The sequence below is a fragment of the Taudactylus pleione genome, unplaced genomic scaffold (genome assembly GCF_031769625.1).
Source record: "Taudactylus pleione unplaced genomic scaffold, aTauple2 ptg000995l, whole genome shotgun sequence".
Lineage (NCBI taxonomy): Eukaryota > Metazoa > Chordata > Amphibia > Anura > Myobatrachidae > Taudactylus > Taudactylus pleione.
The window spans coordinates 473,152-490,630 of record NW_028285396.1 but is presented as its reverse complement, the minus strand read 5'-3'; the positions used below and the strand labels follow the sequence as shown (position 1 = coordinate 490,630).

At 42.2% G+C, this 17,479-nt stretch overlaps 1 protein-coding gene across 6 annotated transcripts in view; it reads left to right on the top strand.

Moving 5' to 3' along the window:
• ARMC9 (armadillo repeat containing 9) overlaps window positions 1-17,479 on the top strand; it is a 185,628-nt gene that overhangs the window by 119,933 nt on the left and 48,216 nt on the right. For 4 of the 6 annotated variants that reach the window (XM_088460934.1, XM_088460937.1, XM_088460936.1 and 1 more), the window contains exons 9-10: window positions 2,882-2,980; window positions 10,367-10,405. In XM_088460934.1, coding sequence (XP_088317060.1) covers window positions 2,882-2,980; window positions 10,367-10,405 — 138 coding nt within the window. The remainder of the gene's footprint in view (window positions 1-2,881; window positions 2,981-10,366; window positions 10,406-17,479) is intronic. The other 2 variants (XM_088460935.1, XM_088460938.1) reach the window with 2 other exon arrangements.

Genomic DNA, 17,479 nt, shown 5'->3' with positions numbered 1-17,479 from the left:
AAACGAGGGGGATTGGCATGGTCAAGTTATGTCAACCTAAATATAATGGCGGTATTAATTTTCCAGATGTATTGCAATGTAATTACCCTGCACTGTTTTGTTATCTAAAGGACTGGTTGATGGCTAACCAAATGTATTATAATACTTCACTGGAACCAAAGTTTTTACCTTAAATGTCTTTGATTGCCTTTTTACACATGGCAGATCCAGAGATCCCTTCTGACATACTTGATAATCCTCTTCTTATGACCACGAGAACAATTTGGTCATTTATTGCAACATAATTTCTAATTGAATCCTATCTATTCTATCCATCTAGTTTTTTTTGTGAAACCCAAATTTTCAAAATGGCCAGGCTTCACATACTTTCTCAACCTGGGACACAGAAGGGCTCCGCATGGTGGGTCAACTTATTGATCCTAACTCCCTTAAGCCATTGTCTCATCTGAAGCCATGGTTAAAATCCCCATCATAGGTGTTTTTGGTTTTTTCTTTCCTTCAGACCCAATATTATGTAAGTAAGGTTTTTAAATCAATCCTGGCAGGAGATTGGGGCAACCCTCTGGGTTATTTATCATTAAACCCTCCCTTACCTAGAGGAGCTATTTCTTCATATTATAAATTCCTTCGACCCTCTGTGGATCATTCTTCCTTATGAACAGGCATGGCCCAATGGTTGCAATGTTTTCCCTCCTTATCTATAGATGATCTCCTTGGTATTTGTTGTACTCTGGGGGTCATTCAGACCCACTCGCGAGCGGCAGTACGCTCGCAAGTGGGTCGATGTTCCCCACTGCGCATGCGCACGACGGAGGGAGCTCCGTCGTGCGCATGCGCGAGACCCGGACTGCGACAGCCAAGCTGTCGCTCCGGGGCTCGCACCAAAGGGGGCGTGCTGTCGATGTTGATTGACAGCACGCCCCCTTTGGTGGGCGTGCCGGGGGCGTGCCTGCCAGACGGAGGCGTTCCCATGGGAACGCCTACCGTCTGAAACCGGCCCCACTGACATCACTAGTGATGTCAGTGGGAGTGATTTTGGCTCTGATAGAGCCAAAATCACTCCAGGGCTTGTGGCAGGGAGACCCTACCGCAGGGTCTCCGTCGGAAGTCCGATGGTCGTGATGGTCAAGACCATCGCGACCATCTTTTTGGCCACTCGCATATGCTGTGGGTGGTCACCCACAGCTATGCGAGTGGCCAGGAGGCCGCTCCATTTTCATGGAGGAGGGCCCTGATTCAGAGCGAGCGCTCTGGTCAGAGCGTCCGGCTCTGAATCAGGCCCTCTGTTAATACTTTCCCTGTGGCCAAATATACAGAAACGTACCTCAACATTTTTCACTGCTCATATAGTATTTCTTCTCATGGGGGATCTCTCATGGGCATATTGAATAGTTCTAATTGCCCTAAATGTAGACAACCCTCTGCTGATTTGTATCATTGTCTGTGGACCGGCCCTTTGTAAACCGGTTTTGGCTGGGGCTTTGGGGTTTTGCCACTAATTATTTAGTTAATTATGCCACACTCACCCCAGAATGGGCAATTTTGGGGATTTTATCCACAGGTATTGGATGTCCTAGAGATATTAGGAAATGACTCTTAGCAATTTCATCGGCTGCCGGCTTCAGCGTTCTCTGCCAACCCTCAAACCTTTTTCTAGATAAACTTTTTTTTTTTTTTTTTTTTTTTTCACATGGATTGGCTTGAGGCCTCCTTTCCAAAGGAGACACGCACTGAAAAAATATTTTCAACATGGGAGAGTTTGATAGAGATTTTGGCCCTCATTCAAAGCCGTACGCTCTGAGCCTATACGAGCGTGCAGTTTGATGGCCGCGATGGTCGTGACCATCGCAACCATCAAAACTGCGAGCCGGAGCCTGCGGTTGAGGTTTTCAACCGCAAGGCCCGGAGTGATTTTGGCTCTATCAGAGCCAAAATCACTCCCACTGACATCACTAGTGATGTCAGTGGGCCGGCTTCTGACGGGAGGCGTTGCCTTGGGAACGCCCCCGTCAGGGAGGCACGCCCACCAAAGGGGGCGTGCTGTCAATCAACATCGACAGCACGCCCCCTTTGATCAGACACAACGAGCGAAGGAAAGTCCTTCGCTCGTCGCGTCTGGCGCATGCGCACGACGGAGCTCCCTCCGTCGTGCGCATGCTCAGTGCAGACCATCGACCCACTTGCGAACAGACAGCCGCTCGCGAGTGGGTCTGAATCAGGCCCTTTATCTGCTTTCTATAAGGAGGCTATATTTAAATTTTTCCGTAGTACTATATGGTATGAAACCCGCATCCTTCTCCAAGACTCCTCATCTTACTCCAAGGGATCAATTGTGTTTGGCTCGGTTCCAGGCTTTTTTTTCCCATAACACGTATGACTCAATGCAGTGATCTTGTACTCAAAGATATTGATGTATGTATGGATTTTACAATATTTTGTATGAACTCAAATGGTATTTTTTATTTAATATTGATGCTTCAATAAAGAAAAAAATAAAATAATTTAATAGTACTATTTTATTATGGTTCCCTATTTTTATTTCCTATGTTCATGGATTAGAAAACACAATTGTATATTTATTTATTTATTATTATCATTAACATTATTGTCATTGATTTTTCAAATGATCAGTCCTAATATTTTAATTTTAGAAGCTTGTGACTGTTGCAATATATATTGTAAACTACAAATGACGTTTTTTTAATCCCTTTCTTATATATATTGCCATAGCACTTGGTCAATCTCCCATTATCAGTGCTTTTATGTATTTTTCTTTTAAAATCACAAAATGCCAGATACCAGAATGATGTTATTTTAACTTGTGAGTAACATTAATATCCTTCTCAAAATAATTGACAGTATGCGCTACTTACGTTTTCAGATAACTCCTGAATATCTGCAGAGTGTATGTACTCGGCTATTTAATAGCCAGATGAGACAAAGTGCTGTTCAGAGCATAGACTTCACCCGGCCTGGAACAGTAAGTACATAAGGGGGAGTGGAGTAATCATTTTTGTTGCAATATTTTTTCTTAAACCTCTATACCCATTTTATTGACCTTAATGTCTGTGATCCACACTGTGCCAAATAAATATAACATATTTTATAGGTGAAATACCAAAGAAGTTTACATTATTGTAGCATGTACCTAATCTAATGTAGGTAAACTTTCATAATTTACTAAGAGATATTCTTGTAAAACATTAGTCTTTTATTATACATGCAGGTATATATGTTAACAATTTGCATAAAATACTTTTAGTATTAAGCTGCATTCCTTAGGATGGTGTCACACATGTGTCTGAACACTAGTGCTTTTGTAGCTGAGAAAGCACTTGCATTCAAAACGCCTGTGTAACACATCTGTTTTCCTTCCTCTTAGTTCTTAGGATTGTTGCAAGGAGCTTGTTTAAGAATGTATCAAATGCACTCTAGCCTAAGAATTTAATTATCTTGGAGAATATGCGAACACTGCATCCGAAACTATAAAAGACCAAAATGGTTTTAATCATAAAATGTAGTATTTATTTTATTGAGTTGCATTGACCTATCTTGATACACAGGTTAAATTTTAAAAATAAATTGGATTTTAAAATGGTGTGCCAACCAAATGCACATTTATGTTTATCACCTGCCAGTGCAGTGTTTTATCTGGGATTAAGATCTCCCTGAAACCACCTACAGTAGATAATGGCATAACTGTTGTAACAGCAATACCAGGAACAAAGTGTCAGATTGTGTTTTACTTTCTGTTCCTAGAAGGGAAATATTAACACTGTGTAATAACTCGTTGAGAAGGACTGGTGTAATTATTGGTGTTTAGAACATGTTTAAATGCTTTTGTTAATAATGGGTGCAGTACAGCTGTCAATGAGTAGAAGGACAGTTATGGACAAGATATGAATATGCAGTTCATGTTCAAACTAATTTGCAACATTCGTTAATTTGGAGTGAGTAATATCCACACTTCTCAGATCCCTTACATGTAGTACATACAATTAATGGTAAACTCTTAAACAGGGTGGCTTTTTGTTTGAGTGCACCATATCATTATAGTTGTGGGACAATGAGGGTCACCAAGTTCAATTGTCAAGTTTGTGTCCCTACCCAAAACTTTTATGACTGTCACAGTATCCGCTTGGCACTTCAGCTGTTACTAACCTTTTTTTAAGCCCCTTACTCACTGGCATCAATAATTATGCTTAATGCTGGGAACAAGCATTGAACCTATTGGTTCTAGTCACCCCGTGCTCATTTAACCTGGAGCAAATGCCACATGGTGGCATCCTGGACTGCCTGCTATGCTTATTTCATTAACGCCCTCCCCAACCGCAAGTGCAAGCACAGGACTGAAATGAGTATCAGCACTTCGGAAACACTCAAAAGCTCTTCAGCCTTGGATATAAACTTAAATATTTAATGTAGCATCACAACTTTAATAAACTTGCTTCACATATCACTATATCAACTGTTGCTGTAATAAACTCAATTAAAATGAGAAGGAGAAGTGGCCAGAAAGCTTTGTGGTGGGGAGAGAGATTGAGAGAAAGAGAAGGGGAGGAGGGTGGTATTGGAGACAGAGAGAAAAAAATAAATAAATGTCATGCAATGCAGGTCATATATAAAGCAGAATAATCCTAGTTCAGAGAAATTTACAGTTACCGGAATAACCCCCATCTGTTACACACAATTTCATTTCATGTGGTGTCACTGAAAGTTTCCTAACACTAGTGTTTAGGCAGCCGTATGATGATTAGCAACTCTCATTATGGGAGGTGTAGGTAAACTGTTACTGCAATGCTGCCAATTTGCCTGTCCGTGTAGCCGTGCATAGTGTAGACCAATATGGGGATGGCTCTGTCTTGGTAAGTGCTTTGTGTATTCAGTGTAAAAAACAATTTTAGCAAAGAAATAAATGCATTATGGCTATTTCCGGTTAATAAACATCGCAAGGTCTTTTATGTCCTCATGTCAAACTGCAAGAACAAAGCCTGCTTTATGTCTCACAGAATTAAATTAGTTTTTTAAATTGTATGACATAATGGTTATGGGCATTTTATGTACTACCCTGCAGTCTAAATCATGCAAAGGACTGTTTGATATTATTGTCCCAAATCTCCCAGTGCTTTATCGGCAGTACTCTTTATTTCCAAGGATCATGTGGAAGAGCATGTTACATTTGTCCAGATCAAACATGTTCAGTAGCGTAGATGAGGTGTTGTTTGTTCTCCCTGCTTCATCTCCGTGTCTGCCAAACTTCATGCGCGGAACCTTGTCACTGTATTTATTCTGAAAAATACAGTGATAAGGCTGTGGAGGGGATTCGTAAGGACAGAGCTTTATCGCAAGCTCTGTCCCTGCAAGGGTTTTTTAATAAATCCTTGTGATGTTGTAGTGGAAATATCACACTACAATCTGCATTTTAATGCGGATTGTAATAAATAGAGCCCTTTAATGAGGAGTGGGACGAACAGTGAGTGGGAGGGATCTAATGAGGGAATACTGGTGCCTGCTTCCGCAATCCCTGGCTGTCAATCATGGAATGGATTGACAGCTGGGTGGTTTGGGAAAATGCAGAGTGGTGCACCCGTGAGAGAGGCACTGGGGAGAATAGTAAGATTATATTAATGTTAGGTGCAGATGGGCACATCCATCAGAGCATTAGATTTAGTTAGTGTAGGAGTTGGATAATGCAGATCTGGAATAATAGTGTATGGTTATTATCAGAGTGTGCCGATTTAAATCAACTTGATTTAAATCATGATTTAAATCACAATTATTAATTTTTTTTTTTTAAATCACATGATTTTTTTAAATAAAAAATCAAGGTGTTTAATGTATTATTAAAATTGGTGGAAAATGGTTCAGAAACTGTAGCTGGTAATGAAAATATCATGGTAGCAGTAGAGCAATTGCTAACAGCTGTAGCATCATCAGCTTCAGTAGAAAATAATATTTTCAACATTTGGTTTGGTGCAGTCAAACTGAGAAACCGCTTGAATACTGACAATGCTGCAAAACTTGTGTTTCTTTTTAAGGCGTTCTATAAACCTAATATGTAGGCTTTTATTCAGATTTACAAATCAGGCAAGGCAATTTCCAACTATTGCTGTTTCTTTCCTTTGCGTGAAGTTTGCTGTGCCATGCCATGATTCATAGTGACACTGTCAAGTCATTTAAATTAAATATATTAAAGTTACAGTATTTTAAAATAACTTTGTATTATTGTTTTTATTTGGTTTATTTGTTTACTTGATCATTTTTATACAAATCCAATTTAAATAAAAACAAAAACCAATTTAAATTTTAAAAAAATCTGATTTTTTCCACCACCTGGTTGTTATTATTATTATTATTATTATTATTATTATTATTATTATTAGTAATATATATAAGTGGTCTGCAGCACCATACAGAGGGCAAAGCAATTACAGTACAGGGTAAAACCGTACAGTAGTTAAGCAACAAATAGCACTACAAATCTCAAGACAGCCACTTATCCACTTATACGAGGAGTGCAATGAACATAATCGGGGTAACAAAAACAGAGCAGTGGAGTCCATTGCCAGAGATCCCAAGGAGGAGGTCTAGAGTGTAACTGGTGTGCAAGAGAAGTAGGTAATGAAAACAGGAGGAAGGAGGGTTCTGCTCATTGAGCATACTGTCTGGGGAAGGGGGAGACAAAAGGAAGACATAAGGAGTGAGCGAGTGCGAAGCGGTGGACAGATATGCTTTTAGGTGGGTTCACTTGAAGCAATGCAGGCTGGGGGATAGTTGGAACGAGGGAGATCACTCCAATGGGAGGGGGGGGCAGGAGGGATTGTGTAGGGAAATGAGGTTGGAGATGTAGGGGACTGTGGAGTTGTAGAGGGCCTTGTACGTCATTGAAGAGGATTCTGTAGGGGAGCCAGTGAAGGGCTTGGCAGAGAGGGGAGGCAGTTGTGGAGCGGCAGGAGAGCGTTGAGTACAGATTGGAGAAGAGCAGGGGAGTCCAATGAGGAGAAGGTTGCAGTAGTCGAGAGATGATCAGTGAGTGGACAATGGTTTTATTGTCATCCTGGGAGAGGAAGGATCTGATGCACGTGATGTTGCGGAGCTGGAACCAACAGGATTTGGCAAGAGATTGAATGTGTGGGGTGAAGAAGAGGGAAGAGTCAAGAATGGCTCCCAGGCATCGGAGTTGGGGTACAAATAATGGTGTTGATAGTGAAAGAGAGGTTGGGAGGAGTCTCTAGATAGAGGGAAGACGAGTTCAGTTTTGGCCATGTTGAGTTTGAGAAAACACTCGGACATCCAGGAAGAAATGGCAGAGAGGCAGCTGGACACCCGAAAGAGGAGGGAAGGGGAGAGATCGAGAGAGGAGAAATGAAGTTGAGTGTATACAGATGATATTGGAGGCCAAAGGAGCTGAATAGTTCACCCAGAGAGGAGGTGTACAGAGAAAAGGGTAGTGCTTCAAGGACAGAACCCTGACGGAAGGATGGATGGGGGGTATAACTAGAGGTAGAGACCGAGAAGGAGCAGTTGGTGAGGTAGGAGGTGAACCAAGAAAGGATGTATCAGAGAGGCCCATGGTCTTAAGGGTGCACAGTAGGAGAGGTGATCCACGGTGTCAAAGGCCGCAGAGAGGTCCAGGAGGATGAGGAGGGAAAAGTGTCCCCTGGATTTGGCCGAGAAAAGATTGTTGGTGACTTTGGCCAAGGCAGTTTCTGTGGAGTGGAGAGGGCAGAAGCCAGATTGGAGAGGACCAAAGATAGAGTTATAGGAAAGGTAGCAGGTGGGATGGTTGTAGACAAGCTGCTCTAGTATTTTAGTATGGGTACTTGGCGGGAGCGAGGACATATTGTGACAGCAGATAATAGTGGAGAAAGTGATAAGTTGAAGTGAGCAAATACAACAAAAAGTCAAGTCGAGTATTGCTACTGAAGGGTAAGCTGTTGAGAGCATTGTATTGCATACAGTATATAGAAACAGTGCAGTTAAATGGGCAAAAATGCAGATCAAAGAGCCGTGCAGGTAAGATTCCATGTACAATTTTGTTCAGGGGAATATTCAGGAGATGCTAAGGGTGTAGGACGAAAATACTAATATAACTAATGTTACATGTGCATAGACCTGAGGGTGTGGTAAAAACAAATGGCAATGATATGGGAATTTTAAGGGTATAAAGGCAAAATGTTGGTACAGAAATGATGTGGTCAGGGGTGTTTTAAAAAAAACAAAAAGTAATCCGTAAGAGCAGCAAGGAAGATAAGTCATTGCAATGTCCAGGCAGGGAGGTCAGTAAGGAGGTAGTTACCATCCTGGCGATTGGGATGCCAGAGCTCAGAATACCGGTGCCGGCATCCTGGTGATAAGTGTTAGGTTTAGGGTTTGGCTGCGGGGTGGCGAGGAGGGTTAGGCTGCTGGGGGGCGGGGAGGGTTAAGGGGCCTATCCATTAGCAGATCTTTCTCTACGATGAAAGACAAAAGATTTATCCCTTGAAAATTCCTGGGGCTGCGGTGACAGATATCTGTCATGTACATGACAGATTTTTGCAAACTACAAACGATATTGCATGACATCATTCAGGGAGTGGATTTTTTTTAATGTTTCTATTAATTTTCATTGAAAATATCGTTCGTCGTTTACCGCGTATAAACTGACAGATATTTCTAATATCTGTCAGCGATAAGCGATAATTGACCAACATGTTGGAGAGACAAAAGACACAATTTGTTGGCCGCGGGAGTGCGCATCTGTCATCGTTCAGGGCCTATGCATGACAGATAAATTGAACGACTGAACGATATATTGTTCATCGTTCAAATTTATCTGCTAATGGATAGGCCCCTTTAGGGTTAGTGGGGGGAGAGTTAGTGTTAGGCTTCGGGAAAGGTGGGTTAGGGGGAGGTTTAGGGTTAGGCAATTTAACTCCCAGGGTCGGTAATTCTGACTGTCAGGATGCCGCTTTTGGTATTCTGACCACCAGCATCCCATCTCATACCCAACCCGTAAGGAATGTCCAGGTTATGCAGACAGCAAGTGTTTGAGCCAGTGCGTTCGATAACTCAGTTTTTTTATTAGATCAGTCAATTTGGAGCAGAGTTGGTAGATAGACTGTTCTCCTTTTATGTGGCTTTATGTTGCAGAGGCCCAGACATTGAAGGGCATAGGCTAAACACAATGCTGGACTAATTGAGGGAATAGTACACTTTTTTTTTATTTTAATGTGGTTTTTTTAAAATTAGAGATGATTATACTACACATCACTTATGCTATCAGCATGGAATCCTGAGACAGAAGGAAGGTGGAAACTAGAGAATAGAGCACAGAAAGGGATAGAGGGAAATAGATCTCTGTTGGACTGTGCGTCATTATTGGACAGAATTGGGGGACACCATATGCATACTTCCCTTGTTTAGAGGGTCGCTGTATGTGTATTAGAGAGCGAGAGACTCACTAATTCCCAAAAAGTTTTTTTATGCATTGCGTTTCCATTTAAAACTATTTACATCACTTATCTAAATATGTCATGTAAAAATCCTATAGGAACATATGAATGTTTTTGGTAAATTACCACACACACAATTGTGTAAACAATCTGACTGAATTTAACAGGTTTCAGTCATTATTGGCAAACTTTTATCATTGGTGAAACCATAAATGAAATGATTTTGTATCAATGTTGGTCTATATAGGCCAACATAGCTGTACAAAAAGCAACACTTGTGAGAGTGATATACAGATGTGTCCTCACTTGTCTTTTCGTTCCAAATAGCCCCTCTTGGTGCACCTGGTGCCGTGAGACTCTGCTCACGCGTCTTAAGTCAGACTGCGTCTAGGACGCACCAGGATACTGTGCTGATTTATTTGATATTTGACACGTGTGTGTGTGTGTGTGTGTATATATATATACGTACACGTATATATATGTGTGTATATGTGTATATATATATATATACATATATATGTGTGTGTGTATATATATATATATATATATATATATATATATATGTGTGTGTGTGTGACCGAGACTTTCAGCTTGCAAAGTGCTACGATGCAGCAACCGCAAATTTTTTCCAATCCACATTCCGTTTACACACAGATATACAAGTGTCACATATCAAATTTTTCAGCACAGTCTCCTGCTGCGTCCTAGTCTCATCGCAGCGCGACTTACGCCCAACGCTAGCATAGTTACACAGGACCTTGCAGCTCACTTACGCCAGGCATATCGCTCTGCATGGCGTATTGAGGCTAGATGAGCAAGAACACATCTGTAATATATATTAATGCATCCTTTTCTTGTATAACATTTTCTCTATAATGTTTTTATTCGACTCTCTGACTTTTGTTTATTTCATGGCTTAATTGTGTCCCAAGCAGGGTTGGCATTGTGTGGGCCCCTGTCATGGCGCAGATGTAAGTTATTTCTCTGCATCACCTACCTGTTGCATCTCCCTTGTCTGGCCTTGGTGCCATCTTAATGTACCGGGCACTTATAATGGCATGAACCACATCTGTGTAAATCATTTAGTGAATTGCAACCATACATAATGTAAATGTATTTGTTTGTCTGTGTGTGTGTGTTTATTTGTTATATATAATGGAACACATTTTTTTCAAGCAGTTGTATAAGTATCTGTATATAAATTTTGTCTAGAATTAAACCAATAATCTCTTACATCTAGTTCCATAATTGCTTAGGATTGTCAGGATACATTGTATCACAAGAGAGGAAATGCTATGTTTGGGCTACAAACATTAATGTTCAACATGTTCTGATCGAAACACAAGGATCTAATTAAAAGCCTTTAGTGTGTAATCTCCTCTGCTACGATGACAGCCAAACAGTGCTGAACATGGTATGCAGAGGTCCCAGCTATGTCAGTCCAAGGACTTTGCAGGTAACTGTCGGGAAGCCGATGGACAGAATCCCGACCACCGGCTTCCCGACTGTATAATCCCAGCAAGGGTTAAATGACCGGCGTTGAAATCCCGACGCCAGTCATTTTCCCTACTCTGGGAGCCAGACACCCGGCTTACCAATCAAAGGTAAGCCGGGCGCCGGCGCGGACAGCCGCGCGGTGGGGGAGGGGGGGCAGGATTAGGTTTAGGGTTCCCATGGGGGGGACTTAGGGTTAGGCTAAATCATACTGAATCCGGACTTTGCATACTACAGTGAATGGCAGGAGGCTACCAGGGAAGAGGAACACTATTGAGATGGGGTATTAAGTATAATGCATATTTAAGGTGAAAACACCCTTTAAAATGATTTCTCAATAAACACACACTCAGTTCTATGTCCCTGCATCCCAGATGGGATTCCACACTTGTACTTGGGCTCTCTGTACACTGGACGATGCCTGCGGGCAGTGCATTCCATGAACAAAGAGGATATGAATGTCAAACCACATGATCCTTTATGCTAAGATACAGGAGACAAAGGTTAAGCAATGTCCTTTTTTCAGCTCTTTTTGGGGAAAACCAGGGTTACTGAAGGACAGGTGACTTTTGTGCTAATTTAATCATAAAATTACATTTTCCATATAGTTTTATAGGAGATTCTTATGTAATGCAAAGTGATCAGATCACTAATGAAAAAAAATCCAACATACAATATCACCATACAGTGCTGGTAAGTGATATATATTCTCTTGAATGGTGGATGTGTTTGAGGGCAGCACTACTGCCCTCTTTCTACCTGGTCTGCAATAGAAATACCAATCACTAATGAACTGGCAACTGGTTTTTCTAAACCCTTAATAGCATATGCATAGTAGATTTAAAGGTGCGTATCCACTACGGGCATTTAAATGTCAACAACGACCAGCGATGCGCGTGCCCTTTGGTCGTTTTTGACATCTATCATCTGCTGGTCAGCCTGACGATCACGGATGATGGCTGTGCCTACACTGAACGACTGAACGTTCAGTGTAGGCACATCACAGACTGTGAAACGACAGCACGATTGCAATGTCGTAATCGTGCTCTCATTTCTCTGTCTGTTAGTGGATTCGCACCTTAAGAATTGGATATTACTGCTTAATTGCAGAGACTTTTCCATTATGTGATGTTTAATCAGTTACAGTATGCTTTTGTACATCTGCACTGAGTAACCACCTTGTATAAACATCAATTAAACCACTTTACCCCACACTGGCATCCAGCATTCTTTTTTACATGCAATGCACAAGTAGATTTCATAACATCACCTAGGTATCCACCTTATCTATACACACCCTACAGATCGCAACACACACAGACACGGACTAAGCGCAGTACATCCCCTGTATATAGGGACTACCAGAAGCCCTGTTTCTAATTTAAGGCACTGTGAGTCTGATTCAGAGTTGTGCGCAATGCCGATATTTACGCAGGTGAGTAATTATCGCGCGACTGTGCATGCGTCATGGTCACACTGCGCACGCTCCTAGTGAGGATTCCTTCGCAAATTGGTTGACCGTCAAGGATCGTATGGGGGGCTGGTGCGAGGGCAAAAATGCAGGCGTGTGACCGTTTTTCGGAGCGTGTCTCGGGCCTACAACTGTGATCCCGTAAACATGGCTCCAGTGTCTCAGTTCTCTGTGGCCATTCCGCGCGACCATAGAGTAATTCAGATGGTCTGTTATCAAAAGACCTGCGACCACCCATGCGTCTTTGCTTGCTTGGATCTGCGAAGCCGCCTATGGGCGTCTCAATTAGGGGTGTGCACCGGCCACTTTTCATGTTTTGTGTTTTGGTTTTGGATCTGGATCTTTCTTCGTGTTTTGGATCTGGATTGGTTTTGCCAAAACCACCCTTCCGTGTTTTGGGTTCTGGGTTTTGTGTTTTGGATCTGTATTTTTTTGAAAAAAAGCATAAAAACAGCTAAATCACAGAATTTGTAGGTTTTTCTGCTCCTATGCTATTATTAACCTCAATAACCTTAATTACCACTCATTTCCAGTCTATTCTGAACACCTCACACCTCACAATAGTGTTTTTATGTCCAAAAGGTTGCACCGAGGTAGCTGGATGACTATGCTAAGCGACACGAGTGGGCGGCACAAACACGTGACCCATCTAGGCGTGATACTGCAGTGGCAGACAGGATGGCAGTTTGAAAAACTAGGCCCCTCCCACCCACCCTTATGTTGTATAAACAGGACATGCACACTTTAACAAACCAATCATTTCAGCGCCAGGGTCTGCCACACAACTGTGGCTGAAATGATTGGTTCGTTTGGGCCCCCACAAAACAAGCTGGCAATTAATTTGTCCCTGCACAAACTGGCTCTATGGAGGCAAGATGTCGTCCTCATCCTCCTCATCCACCGATTCCTCACCCTCTTCAGTGTTGTGTACATCCTCATCCTCACAGAGTATTAATTCGTCCCTGCTGGAATCCACAACCACAGGTCCCTCTGTACGTTCTGGAGGCTGGTCTCCCTGGAAGAGTTGATAATTCATTTTATGAACATCATCTTCTCCACATTTTGTGGAAGCAACCTCCTACACCTTTCGCTGACAAGGTTCCCGGCTGCACTAAACACTCTTTCGGAGTACACACTGGAGGGGGGGCAACTCAGATAAAATAGAGCCAGTTTGTACAGGGACCTCCAAATTGCTTCTTTTTCCTGCCAGTACAGGTACGGACTGTCTGACATGCCTACTTGGATGCTGTCACCGATGTAATCCTTTAACAGACAGACGCACGCTTGTCGCTGCTGCTTTAAGGATGCACGTGCGGCTACATCGCACACATTTCACAAAGACAGAAAAAAAAATAGGAATTGTTTTATTGTTTGTGGAGCGCACTTTGAGGGTTACACCAACCTTTAACAGACAGACGCACGCTTGTCGCTGCTGCTTTAAGGATGCAGGTGCGGCTACAGCCCACACATTTCACAAAGACAGAAAAAAAAATAGGAATTGTTTTATTGTTTGTGGAGCGCACTTTGAGGGTTACACCACCCTTTAACAGACAGACGCACGCTTGTCGCTGCTGCTTTGAGGATGCAGGTGAAATCTAGACGGGATTTGGAACCGGGGACACACTACCTCCATCAATTGTCTAAATCCCACTGCACTAATGGCGGATACCGGACGCACATCTAACACCAACATAGCAGTCAAGGCCTCAGTTATACGTTTTGCTTCAGGATGACTAGGGGACTGTTGGAGGGTCAATTGTTTAGTAAAAGTAGTGGTGTTCCTACTTCCTCTCTGGGATGATGAACAACTCCCAGCAGCAGCAACAGCACTAGGAGGAAGTGGTTCTTGATCTTTCCCTATTTTATTTTTATCAGAGAAAGTTTGGTCCTCCATTTATGTTATATTGATATATACGTGCGGCTAAAGCGCACACAAACACAGAAAATATTTTTTTATTTTTGCTGGAGAGTAGTGCACTTTGTGGGTTACACCACCCTTTAAGAAATGAGCCAGCCGGCTCTTTACTTATGGGACACAGGCGCACGCTTGGCGCTGCTCCTTTGTTGATGCACGTGCAGCCACAGTGCACACAATTCACAAACACAGAAAATATATATTTTTTTGGTTTGGAGTGTACTTTGGGGGTTACAGCACCCTTTAACAGTCAAGCCAGCCGGCCCTTTACTTATGACACAGGGGCACGCTTGGCACTACTTTGTTGATGCACGTGCGGCTACTGCGCACACAATTCACAAACACAGAAAAAATATTTTGTTATTTGGTTTGGAGTGTACTTTGGGGGTTACAGCACCCTTTAACGGTCAAGCCAGCCGACCCTTTACTTATGACACAGGCACACGCTTGGCACTACTTTGTTGATGCACGTGCAGCTACTGCGCACACAATTCACAAACACAGAAAATATATATTTTTTTGGTTTGGAGTGTACTTTGGGGGTTACAGCACCCTTTAACAGTCAAGCCAGCCGGCCCTTTACTTATGACACAGGCGCACGCTTGGCACTACTTTGTTGATGCACGTGCGGCTACTGCGCACACAATTCACAAACACAGAAAATATTTTTTTTTTTGGTTTGGAGTGTACTTTGGGGGTTACAGCACCCTTTAACGGTCAAGCCAGCCGGCCCTTTACTTATGACACAGGCGCACGCTTGACACTACTTTGTTGATGCACGTGCGGCTACTGCGCACACAATTCACAAACACAGAAAAAATATTTTGTTTTTTGGTTTGGACTGGAGTGTACTTTGGGGGTTACAGCACCCTTTAACGGTCAAGCCAGCCGGCCCTTTACTTATGACACAGGCGCACGCTTGGCACTACTTTGTTGATGCACGTGCGGCTACTGCGCACACAATTCACAAACACAGAAAATATATATTTTTTTGGTTTGGAGTGTACTTTGGGGCTTACAGCACCCTTTAACGGTCAAGCCAGCCGGCCCTTTACTTATGACACAGGCGCACGCTTGGCATTACTTTGTTGATGCACGTGCGGCTACTGCGCACACAATTCACAAACACAGAAAAAATATAATTTTTTTAGCACTTGGGGGGAGCACCCCTGATTTACAGAGCACACCCTGGACAACACTACAGCACCCCTTTAGGACTGGGACACTGCACAGGACTTTGGAGTGGACACAGCCCCTATGGAGAACTGACTGCACAACACAGTCCAGCCAGCCCCTATGAACTTTGAAGTAGTGGACACAGCCCCTATTAACAACAGCAGCACAGCACAACACAGCCAGCCCCTATGGACTTTGAAGTAGTGGACAACAGCAGCACTACACTACACTACACAGCCCAGCCAGCCTTAACTCCCACCCTCCCTCTTCACTGTCCACAGCCGAGTGAGAAAATGGCGCCGACGCGGGTACCTTATATAGGATCCAAAACCCGCGAGACCCGGAAGGCGGGATGATGACGTTTTGCCTCGATTTCAGATCCGAGTCAGGCGGGAAAAGTCGAGCCTGACTCGGATCTGACTCGGCTCGGGGGGGTTCGGATTTCAGAAATCCGAACCCGCTCACCCCTAGTCTCAATACATTTTCATGCCGCCTGTGTTCTCATGTGAGCAGATATGGGGAGGATACAATGCTTATAGGGTACTGATTTACAGAATCAATTTACAGATATTTGTGCAGCATATTTAGAAAATTATTCTTTTTACACCCACCCACCCACATTCTGCTTTGTACTGTGTCAGTTTATAGCCTGTGTGTAAGCCTACATACAGACGCCTCTTGTGACAGGAGCAATTGTCATGATGTAAGAAGCCACAAACTGATATGGGACCTCACAATGGAGGCAAACATGACTCATAAGGCCCCCAGTTTGGTTACATATTGCTTGTTATTAAACATTTTTGTGCAATATTTGCAGTGGGTGGGTTCTATTCTGATGCAGTGACTCATTGGTATACATGTTACCCAATAAATTCCCTTACCTCACCAGTCATGCTTTCTGTAATTGTACCTGAGCTATTTTCATCTGGGAACCACTATGGTGCTAATCGCATCTATTCTCAGGACACAAAGGTATTGTGTGTAAATAGTAAATTGAGACCTAGCTGGTAATAGGACACCCTCTATTTCAGAGATTTCTTTTTTTTTTTTTTCTAGATGTAATGTTATAGCTGTTATTAAAACTGGAGTAATGTAAGAGGTCGTTAGTGAAGGCATGTGACTCTTGTGACGGACATTGTCAGCATGCGTGGAATGGATTCAAGTCGGACACACAGATTGACCTCACAATACAGGCAAACCTTTCAGCATCTTACTATAGGAAGCAGTCAGTAGTTGTTACACTCTTGTAGGGAACAACAGCCAAATGAACCTCAGCACTGCACTGAAGTCAGAAGAGTATAGTGTTCAAATAATCTATACTAAGCCGTGGTTATGTGAACAATGATTTTGTTTATTAGTAAAAAATGCAACAACACTAGAAAAGTGATATGTCTCAAATTTTGCATATGTCTAAAAACAACATTACAATTCTCACACCACTTAACATAACATGTATAATTAGCCGTTCCGATTACAAAGTATATCAGTATATCAAAATTCATTGTAATCATAATTATGAAAGCCTTCAGATATTTAAAAGGTAATATCGCTTTTCAAGGTATAACAAAGTTACAATATTGTTGTCTGAAAATTAATATATAAATATATATACTGTGTGTACATATATAATAAGGATTCATTCTAGCACCCTGCACGTAGTGAGGAGGGCATATTTTAATTTTGAAGAGCAACATTGTAGACGTTATTTATCACTATAGCTAATGTAGCTGTAGCGAAACGTCACGTATAAAATTAAAAAATTTACATCAGCACTTTTACATTTTGTTTATATAATCTTTATGATGAAAGTGCGTCACAAGCCCTGAGGTATAAATCACCAAAGAAATATCACAGAGATAAGACTTCTTTGCGATTGACAAATTTGTTTGAACAGGATGTTTTATATTCACACCTAAAAGTTCAGCTTTCAGAATAAGGATTGCAAAAGGTGTATGTATAATGTGTGTGTAAATGTAGGTATGCATGTAC